This window comes from Capsicum annuum, chromosome 6, assembly GCF_002878395.1.
Source record: "Capsicum annuum cultivar UCD-10X-F1 chromosome 6, UCD10Xv1.1, whole genome shotgun sequence".
In the NCBI taxonomy this organism is placed as follows: Eukaryota; Viridiplantae; Streptophyta; class Magnoliopsida; order Solanales; family Solanaceae; genus Capsicum; species Capsicum annuum.
In genome coordinates, this window is record NC_061116.1 from 151,387,011 (window position 1) to 151,397,436 (window position 10,426).

At 35.0% G+C, this 10,426-nt stretch overlaps 1 protein-coding gene across 1 annotated transcript in view; it reads right to left on the minus strand.

Annotated features, from left to right (window-relative positions):
* Positions 1-7,601: 7,601 nt before the first annotated feature.
* Positions 7,602-10,426, minus strand: part of LOC107873149 (5-amino-6-(5-phospho-D-ribitylamino)uracil phosphatase, chloroplastic) — a 13,468-nt gene continuing 10,643 nt past the window's right edge. Inside the window, exons 7-11 of the mRNA XM_016719887.2 lie at positions 9,258-9,341; positions 9,040-9,180; positions 8,880-8,945; positions 8,367-8,476; positions 7,602-8,059 (exon numbers count right to left, since the gene is read on the minus strand). Of these exons, the coding sequence (XP_016575373.1) occupies positions 7,891-8,059; positions 8,367-8,476; positions 8,880-8,945; positions 9,040-9,180; positions 9,258-9,341 (570 nt within the window). The 3' untranslated portion in view covers positions 7,602-7,890. The remainder of the gene's footprint in view (positions 8,060-8,366; positions 8,477-8,879; positions 8,946-9,039; positions 9,181-9,257; positions 9,342-10,426) is intronic.

The following is a 10,426-nucleotide window of genomic DNA, read 5'->3' on the forward strand; positions in this document are numbered from 1 at the left end:
CTAGCATCAACGTTTCCAAGCAAGCAACAACAAAAGAGAATTTACCCTATTGTTGTATCCTAGTTTTGGTGGTCACTCTTCTCACTAGAGAGAGAGCTTGTTACAAATCTTACAAGACTCCCAAAGATCTTCCAAAAAACTAAACTAAAAACCCTACAATGTTCCTTTTATAGCTATAACAAAATATAAGTTAAAAATGACCAAAAGGCCCTTCAAAGAGTGAGCACCCATCTAGGATAATTTATGGGCTGATTTGGGTGCATTTTGGGCCTCTTTTACACTTCAATTGCACCTATCAAGGCTCGGGTCCAACACGCACTCTCCTAAGTCCATATTCGTGATTATTCCTGTATCACTATTCAATAGAAAAACTTAACTACTACACCTTACATCTTATTAAAGAACCACTTTACAGTAAGAACAATGAAAAGAAGTAGAACAAGTCCATTCAATTGAAGCTTAGCATATTCCCTTTCAAGTTTAACGTTTTTGAGTTTTTGCCTCAGTGCAATCAACTTCTCTTCAGTATCTTTCAATTTCTCACACAAAGTTTCCCTCTCTTATTCAACGTCTTTGAGTTTTTGCTTCAATCGATCACACGAATTTTCACCATCTTTGCACCTAATCATAAAGCTCGATACCTCAGGATATTGATGCAAAGAAATTGAAGGTTTTGGATCAATCCATCTAAAGTACCCACATCCACCATTTTCCTAAAATGAAAAAACAATATAATAAAAAAAATCAACAAAAAAAAATAAAATCTGTGAAAATGATACAAACCTTTGGAATTTCACATCCAAAAAATCTGCGACCCGAATTTGAAGGAGTCCTTGAAGTTCTTAAAGGACAAAATTCGAAACAATAACACAAATCGGGAACCTTAATATTAACGGAATTTTTTGACATTCTCATCAAAAATGAGAGAAAAAAATAATTTAACAGAAATTATGAAATAACTTTGATTGTGAGATGAAAGAAACTGATCGAGAAGTTAGCTATGGAGGAGAGAATGAAGAAAGAAGAAGAGAAAATTAGATTAAAAAGAGGGAAAGTGAAGGAGGATGGCAAAAGTAACGTTATTTAACGTTAACTTTTGCCACATGGACAACATTTTTAGGTGTCACGCACCTCAGGCGGTTGCATAACGCGCGCAGTGCCATGTGGGCAAAAAATGCCCAATTGGAACCAAATTTGGGGGGTTTAGAGGTTTAATATGTACAGGCCTTAGTTTAGGGACCTAAGTGAATTTTAGGGACAACTTTGAGGAGCTGTCGATGGGTTTGGCCTTCTTCAAAATATCTTTTTCACTCTCAAGCTCTCTTTTCTTTAAATAGAGTTAACAATGGTGATTTCTAGATTCTAACAATCCTTATGGTAAAACTTTTTTCCGAATTTTGTGCATATCAAAAATTTTAGTGCACCGAACTATCTTTTATTTTTTACATTTAAACTAGTGAATCTTCAACTCTTCATGCATCTGTTTGCTGCTAAGATAATTCGCGAGACAAGTAATAATTGGGGAATCAATTAATTTAGTAGCCTCCATCGTAATGTGTCGTCATCCAAATTTGTCTATTGTCCTCATTTTACATGACATTGACATATTGATAGTAACTTGGTCAATTTACCATGCTAACAAAAATTACTCCCGCACATATTTTAATTGAATCAACAACAACAACAACAACAACAAATTCTCAACAAGTGGGGTCTGAGGAGGGTAAAATGTATGCAGTTCATACCGTTACTTTCGAAAAAGTAGAGAGGTTGTTTCCGATAGATCCCCGGCTCAAAATAAAAAATAGTTAACCAGGTCATAGTAATATCTGAAGTAGAATGGATGGTATAATCGAAATAAGAAATGAGAAATAATACAAATAAAGCTAAGAGAGCGATGAAAATAAGAGCAATACGAAAGTAAAAAATAATAATAAATATCTTATAAGGCACTTTTTTAAGTGAGTGCTTTTAAATTTTTTAAAAAATAGTACTAGAAATGTGCCACTAAACGAAAGGATGGTAAACGATGAGTAAAGGGATCATAAGTACAAATAATTTTCTTTGCTCCACTGTATTTTCTTATTTGGGTAGGCATAAGTTGGTGGAGATTTGGTAAGAGGGGCCAATTTCTGCTAACTATTTGACCCCAAAGCCAAATGAATGGAGATTGTTTTTTTTTGAAAAAAAAAAGGGGAGCAGACTTAAAGAAAAAGTAGGGTCTTGTATTGGTCACAACTGGTTGACAGATTGTTCATCTTCACACTCGTCTGTCCATTATTTGATTATGGTCACCAAAGGGAGCAAAACATTTTGGTCTACCAAGAAATTTAACTGCTGCAAAACTCGTACCATCAGTTGATAAGCCCACCACTTGTCCGGTACTCTAGTAATACCTAACAGCTTTATTATTGAAAAAACGCAGAATATTATATTTCGTTGGCCATGGGTCAATACTTGACTTACTTTATAGGAGACAACACAAAATCCGCTTATGATATTTAACTACTATCCTAAAGAGATGCACGACAGATGGAAAGTAAATCAGTGAATAGCAGAGAAAAAAGGTTAAAGAAGCAAGCAACAACAGAAATATAAAAGAAATCAGATTTCCCATTGTAAAGCAAGATAGGTTGAACCAGCCTACTTATTTCAATGTTTAAGCTCGGTTACTAAAATAATAAATGCGTAAATTTAACTTTAATCTCAAGCAGGGTAAGCAGACTTCATTTGAACAAAAAATGCTTTTGAAGTATCTCTTTTCCCGTCCATATAAGCGTTTAGTACAGAATGACAAATGAAAAAATGAGAAGAAAAAATATGAAAATGCTCGTGTCAAATTAGGAAAAAGTTAAGATTGGCAACTATCTAATGGGATTCTAATACCTAATTCCTTTGACAATCTCAAAGTGAGCAACATTTCCTCGGATGTGCCCACTTTATTGTCATTGTTAGAACATGTACAACGAAAGTAATTAACAAGGATCAATAATTTACATACAATTTAGATAATATAAACTAAAACATAATTCAGAATGCACTTACCTCTTGAAGCTTTCACAAAATTTACTTTCTACAACGGAATTCAGGTTGGTAGCCTTCTGCTATTTCCTGATTAACTTTATAATCAACACTTGTGCGGGAAAATGATTTTTGTTTTCTAAAAAAGGATGACTAGTTTTCTCAAAAACCAACCTCTATTTCTTTTCAATTTCAATTGAAGAAGGAAAAGGAAAGAGGCAAAACGTTTTGGCCCTATATTACAACCTTAGTGCCAAAAACCTTTTAAGCCTTAATACCACCTTAAAGTCAAAAGACATTTTCAGCCTTGCTACTGCCATAATGCCAAAATTTGGTTTTTTATTCACTATTTTATTCCTTATTTATATAAGATAGTAAATAAAATAGAATTACTTTTTTACAAAAATTGACTAGTTAATCATTCATGGTAGGGACCACAGATTTATTAACTGACGCTTTCAATTATGTTATTACTTCGGTAATGAATGAATTATCATATCATAATAAATTATAAATTATTTCACTAAAAATTTATAAGTGCACACCTCAATTTAATTTCGAATTCTATCATTACATCTTATTTAATTTCCCGTGTTAGAATTATCGACACCAATCAATTAAATTAAATTCTCAGAAAAATTTAACTTATTGATTAATTTAATTCTTTTTTTATAATACTTAACTTATTTCACATGTTGGATATAAAATCCTCCTATAGAATTTTCACGCGAAATCTTATAAGCAACCATAAAGGTGTGTCTTCTATCTCATGACCGAGACATGGTTCTATCAACTAATTATTGTTTCACTAAGTGATTTGTCATCATTCAATCTATTAGGAATATATTGACTCATAAAATAGTTCACTTTTAATAGATAAAATAATAAATCAAACCATATAGATCATAATAATTATATCAAGACTAAGAGTATAAGAGTATAAGTATATGTAATGGACTAGAGAAGTTATTTGTTAATATTCAAAAATAAATAATCATCTCTAATTGGTCCATTCAATACATATGAAATGTACTAGCACAAGAAGTTTGAATATTACCACTTCTATGATTAAGATCAAATTATATTTAATTTTGTGCTACAGTCATCAAGATATTTGTCCTACCACAAACTATATAAGCAAAGGATACGCATGTTAAGACAATGATCCATTCAAATAAAGACATTACTAAATTAAGTAAATAAAATAAAATGTCTTTACATGGGATGAAAATATAATACTACAACATAAACCACATGGTTAATAATATACCCTAATAATCTCCCACTTAAACTCATAATCATGCATATACAATTTTAACACTCATTTCTTCCATATGCTTATCAAAAACTTTCTGGATTACGCCCTTTATAAATGGGTCTACCAAATTATTCTTCGACTCAATCTTCAAAACTCTCACATTACCCTGTTGAGTTATATCTCGAATAAAGTAATATTTTCTCTTAATATGCTTACTTATTTTATGACTTTATGGTTCTTTTGAATTTGCTACTACACCGCTATTGGCACAATAAAGTGATTGTGGTGTTTGAACCAAAGGAACCACTCCAAGCTCTTTCATAAAGTTACCGAGCCAAACAACCTCCTTAAGTGCCTCAAAGGCAGCTACATATTCGGCTTTCATGGTGGAATCAGCAATACATGATTACTTGATACTCCTCCAAACAATGGCCCCACCTCCTAAAGTTAATACATATCCTGATGTAGATTTTCTAGAATCTTTATCTGACTAAATATCTGAATCTGTATACCCAATAGGTATAAGATCCCCAGAGTGAAAAATAAGCATGTAATCCCTAGTCTTTTTCAGGTACTTAATTATATGCTTAACTGTAGTCCAATGTTCTTACCCAGAATTAGACTAAAATCTGCTAATCATGCCAACAGCAAAGCAAATATCTGGTCTAGTACACAACATAACATATATGAGACTCCCTACAGTAGAAACAAAAGAGACCACCTTCATTCTCTCTATCTCATCGATCGTTTTGGGGGACTATCTTTTGAAAAAGTAAATTCATGCCTAAAAGGACAAAATCCTTTTTTGAAATTTTCCATGCCAAACCTTGCAAGAATAGTAATAATATAAAGTGCTTGAGATAAACTTAATATTCTCTATTTGCAATCTCGCATGAGCTTGATCCCAGGGATATGAGTCTTTTCTCCAAATTCTTTTATATCAAAATGAGAAGACAACCACTCCTCGGCAGAATGCATTAATTATGAAACAATATGCAACAACCATCCAAATAGGGTGTTAGTTTCTGTTGTTTTTGACCTTTTTTAAGGGGGTAGGGGTAGAGGGCGTTGGTATTTTTTTTTTATAAGCTGGTGGAGGCTTTCAGCACAGGGACCTTAACTTTGTCCACAAAGAATTCTAAAGATGGGAAGAAATTACCTTAGTGCTTTTGTATCGGCCGTGCTGGGGTTTTTCCTTCTGTGATGTTCAATTCTTTTATAATTTAGTGATCTCTCTTGTGTTTTTCTTTCTGCAGTTCGATTTTGATAGTATTGCACAACCATCTCAAGCTTGGAGAAGGAAGCTAAATAACCACGCTAGCAAGTTAAAAGAATTTAGTGTCACATTCAGAGAGGCAATAAAAATGGTATGAAAGTTTCTTTTAGGCTTTTAGCACTGTTGGCGGATAGGAAATTCTCCTGGATTTTGACTTGTACCTTTGTCATGTAATTGTTGTTTGCTTTTTCATTATTAGGCTCGGCTTGGTATACGTCTATGGTCATATGTAAGGGAAGAAGCATCCTATGGAAGGGTAACTTTCTCAATCTCATATGTTTTATGGCAATCACAAGATAATTTCATAGTTCAAACGAGTGTCGTAATGTTAAGGGCTTTCAGTAAGGTCTGACCATTCTCTTACATATGCAGAGAGCTCTAATTGATCTCTTTACACAAAAACGCTGCAAACCATCAGCATTTCAGGGTGTTCCACTGGGAGGGATAGGGTAAGTGTACAGAGTGTAAACTCTGACAGCTGTTGTTCTACCATATTGGATTTCTTTTACTGATCCAGTGAGATATCAAACTTGTAACATCATGGGAGTGGCAGCATATCCAGAGGCTTTAGAGGCGAATTCAAGCACTTCCAAATTCTTCCTGGAACATGGAGACTTCTCCAATCATGGCCAATCAGTTCTCAGTAATGCGCTTTCCTTCAACTCTATATTCTTTCAATAAAGTCTTTATTTGGATAGTTTGATGTTTTGTGCTTTGATGCTTGAGAAACACTCAGTGTGAGCTCAATATATACGAGCAAGAGCCATGTCACTTTTACCTTTTCATAGTGAACAATCAAAAAATCTGGATAAAAAATTAAGCATACCAATCTTGCTAACATTAAATGTCGTTCCTTCATAGGTTCTATACATATTTGTATGCATATTTTTATCATGTTTTAGCCTAGGACAGTTGCTCAATAGCCAGGTCATAAACATGGGATGTATGGTAGGCATACTTCACGAGTTCAAATGCTGATAGAAACAAATGTATTATTGAAGTGGAGAAGAGTAGTGGAATGGAGCCATCATACACCATGTCTTCGTGTTTAAAACAATAGATTTTTCTGTTACATGAAACTATATATAATGTTTTATGATCATTCTTTTAATGAGAAGGAATGTTTTATTGATCTTTCTTTTGAAAGGAATTGTTAGCTCTTTTTATAGATAGTCTTGAAAGTTGGTGTTAAATACTTTCCATGAGTAAATAATTTACTTTATTAGAAAAATCAGGCAAGAGAAGAGAATACATGAACTTTCTGATGATAATCAAACGGAAGAGTTAGAAATGCCCTTAGATCTTAGAACATCCTTCCACCTGTTGTATCCCACTTGCCAATTGTCATTAACTTTAGTTTTGCAGATGACTCGTGGAAAAAGGTTCATGTTGTCTCAAAATCATTTTTCTTACTTCCTATAGAAAAGTTGGTCTTATTCGTATATTTCATCAACAGATGAATCATTCATCAATTAAAGGGATGCAAATAAAATCTGCAAATGCAAAAGGTGTAATTTCCTTACAGCACACAAAACCTGATGCAGAGGTTATATCTCTATTTGCTGAATCCACAACTTTCTCTGATCTGTTTATTACGACCGGCTCTTTATTCTGCTTGCAGGAAATTGATGAGGATAGCGATACAGATAGTGGAGGAGAAATGGTTCATGGGATTTTAACTTCTGGGACCAAGTCCCACATATGAAATCCCATCTCAACAAGAACTTATTTGGCGTGCTTTTGCTGATGATGACATTGGAGAAAAATTTGAGAGAGAATACAAGATGCTTTGAATTAGGAACATCCAGTTATGAGAATCAGGAACTGGGAGATAATATTGTTTTAGTATCGATTGTAATTTGTAATTAACAAATTGCAATTTAGAAAAGCTACAACTGATGGGTTTCGAGAAATTCAACTGAATTGAAACTGAACATTTTCTTAGCTTGAGTTTTTCCAAACAGAGGTTATATAACTAGATTACTACTGTTGGGCCCGTGCTAGCGCGGGCTTCTACATCTAGTATACTTGGAAGAAGTCACAATATTGCATGCAACTGAGTTACATGGATCGTAATTCCACTGCCACTGCTGGTAGATATCTGTTTGAATTAAACAGCTCGATCACACGAACAGACAAAAACCCCAAAAGAAAAAAAAGGAATAAAAATAGAGAAAAAGAAGACAAGGATTTCTAAGTTTCGAGATTTTCCCCATCTACCAGCTGTATTTATCTAAAGAATGAATGAAGGTAAGGACGGGAAGACCTACAGATTCTAACACTACAAGGGCATTTACAAATAGGGAAAGGAGGTTGACTGTTGTACCGAACTGGTTCAGAAAATGGTGTCAATTGTAAGCTTCCTTCTGCGCGGTGCCTTTTCCGCTATTTTCTTCTCTAGGTCCATAAAATTGGAGCCTTTATGTGCAAATAATCTCCTGAGATTTATCACAGAAAGCTCACTGAAGCTACCTACAGCAAGGTCAGCTTGCCCTAAATCATACCTGCAAGTTTCAAAGTCCTAAATAAAAATTTGCAAGCAGAAGTAGTGACATACTGCATTTGAAGAAATTTAAAATAGCAAGGACATCCAGAACATGTATTACTATATCAATGCTTAATCAGACATTGAAGTAAGCGCTTAGTCCTAAACCCACTCCCCCAACCTTAGAGGAAGGGTCTGGGACTCCTTTTTGGCAGCAAAGAACATTTTGTGTCCAAACATAACACAATTAGACAGCTTAAAAAAAAAAAAGACAGAATCGAGAGCTTCAACAATAAGGGGGAAAATCAGAGAACAGTAATACATACGCTGGGTGAGCACCAATAAGTGCCACAGCCATCATTGTACAGTTGTGAGCAGCAGTTATGCCCCTAGGATCGTCCTCAAACACCACACACTTTGATGGCTTCCTGTCCAGCTGCAGAAGATTTATTTTTTTCAATAGGTAAGCTCCAATAAAACCAAGAAAGTCGAAAGGAAGGTTTATGCTTTGGTCTGTGCTTAAAACACAGAGGAAAGAGTAATGTATAGTTAATCTATCATTTAAGTGGTGTGGCATATTGCTAGGATTTAGTATCAACGCAGATGTAAGCATAAACCAAAAATTGCAATTGAAACACCTTATTAAAAGTGAAAACTAAGCATTTTTAGTTCACACCACAATTCTCGATATTCTTCCCCCTCATATGCTAGTAAGAAATAAAATGGGCTAAAAGCAGCCCCATCCCCAAAGAATCCAAATGAGACAGCAAGCTTAATATGTAGTATTCTTAAAGTGGTAGAATTGCACCAGTACAACACTCAAATACACTTCAGCCTACCTTCACAGCTGCAGAAAGAAATCTATGTGCTATAGACTCCATTCCATCCTCCTCCGTCACAATTGCCTGCATCAACAGCATGACGGTCCACAACATGCATATGTTAATAGTCGACCACATTGTATACATACATCATCTCTAACAGAATGTAATTAACTACCCGGAAGTACTTCATGAGCCCCATGCGTTCTAGGGTTTCAACCATATTTCTGCGATCAAGACTTGACACAACAGCACACGGGATACGAGCAGTTGATAGAGCATCCAACCATTCTTTCAACCCATCAATTGGTTCTGAAATCTAAAAAGAAGGGAATTGTAATGATGTTTTTAAGTACATTGAAAAACAAAGCATCTCATTCTGCAAAAATGCTGTACTTTGAGAAGATTGTCATAATAGAGTTGGGAAAGCCTCATCTTCAAACGATCCCGATCATCTTCATTGTTCTCCCTTGGCAGCACCTATAGTTGCATAGGATCCCTCAGAAATAGAAAAAGCTTTGAATATATAGGAAAGGATTTCTACAAAACTAGAAAACAATCTCCCAAAGTAAGCTTGTACATTTAAACCTATACGTTTGTGCCCCCCTCCCCTAATACGAGTATGATCACATAGATGGACTTATGAGGGCGTATGCTAAACCCGAGACATGGTGTGTGTGAATGAAGTGCAAAGGAGCACCTAAATGGAAACCAAAACCGTCCATACATAGCACTTCAAGGGTGCCTATTGAAGCATTTGACTAGGGGGTCATTTTGGACATTTCACACTTTATTTTGTAACCTACTATAAATAGAATAATGTAGGGTTTTAGTCATTAGTTTTTGTTGAATGTTGAATGTTGTAACACTTGAAACACTTGTGAGAAAGCCCCCCTATGGCCGAAATCTTGTAACTAGGCAACATTGAGTGTGGATTCACTCGTGTTGGATTCAAGCTTGGAAACGTTAGAGGCTTGAGAGATCGAGGTCCCTCTTGTGCCAACGTAAGAGATAGGTGAATTATTGTGAGTAGTGTTAAGGGTCCAAGAGTGAAATATGTTCATGGGTTCTTAAGATTATTCCTTCATGTAGTCTATCTATATATCCTTTTGTTCATTGTAATCTTGTAACCGTTGTGTGTCTTGTTTGTGGAACCCATGAGTTGTTATAATATTGTTATTGTTCTTCATGTTCTTCATCTTGTGTTGATAATATTAGTTTGTGGTGGCTGTTTTGGAGTTGAAACACACCCTTATATCTCGTTCTTGTTGTCGTTGTACTGAATCCGAGTGTGGTCTCCAATCGGTCCTCGGATCCTTAAGATTAGTGGACTATTTTGGGGTGTGTTTTGTGTTCCCGTAGTTTGTCTTGTATCATTTAGTATCAAAGCATGGCTTGATCTTGTTCCTACAAGATCAATCTTGGGCTTGCTTGTTAGAAAAAAAAAAAGTGTTAGAAAACTAAAAAATCAAAAAGAAGCAAATCTGTCCATGTTTGTGTTCTTGGCCGAAATTGTGTTATTGTTGTGTCTTGGCCGAGATTTTTACTTGTCTTGTTGCTTCTAG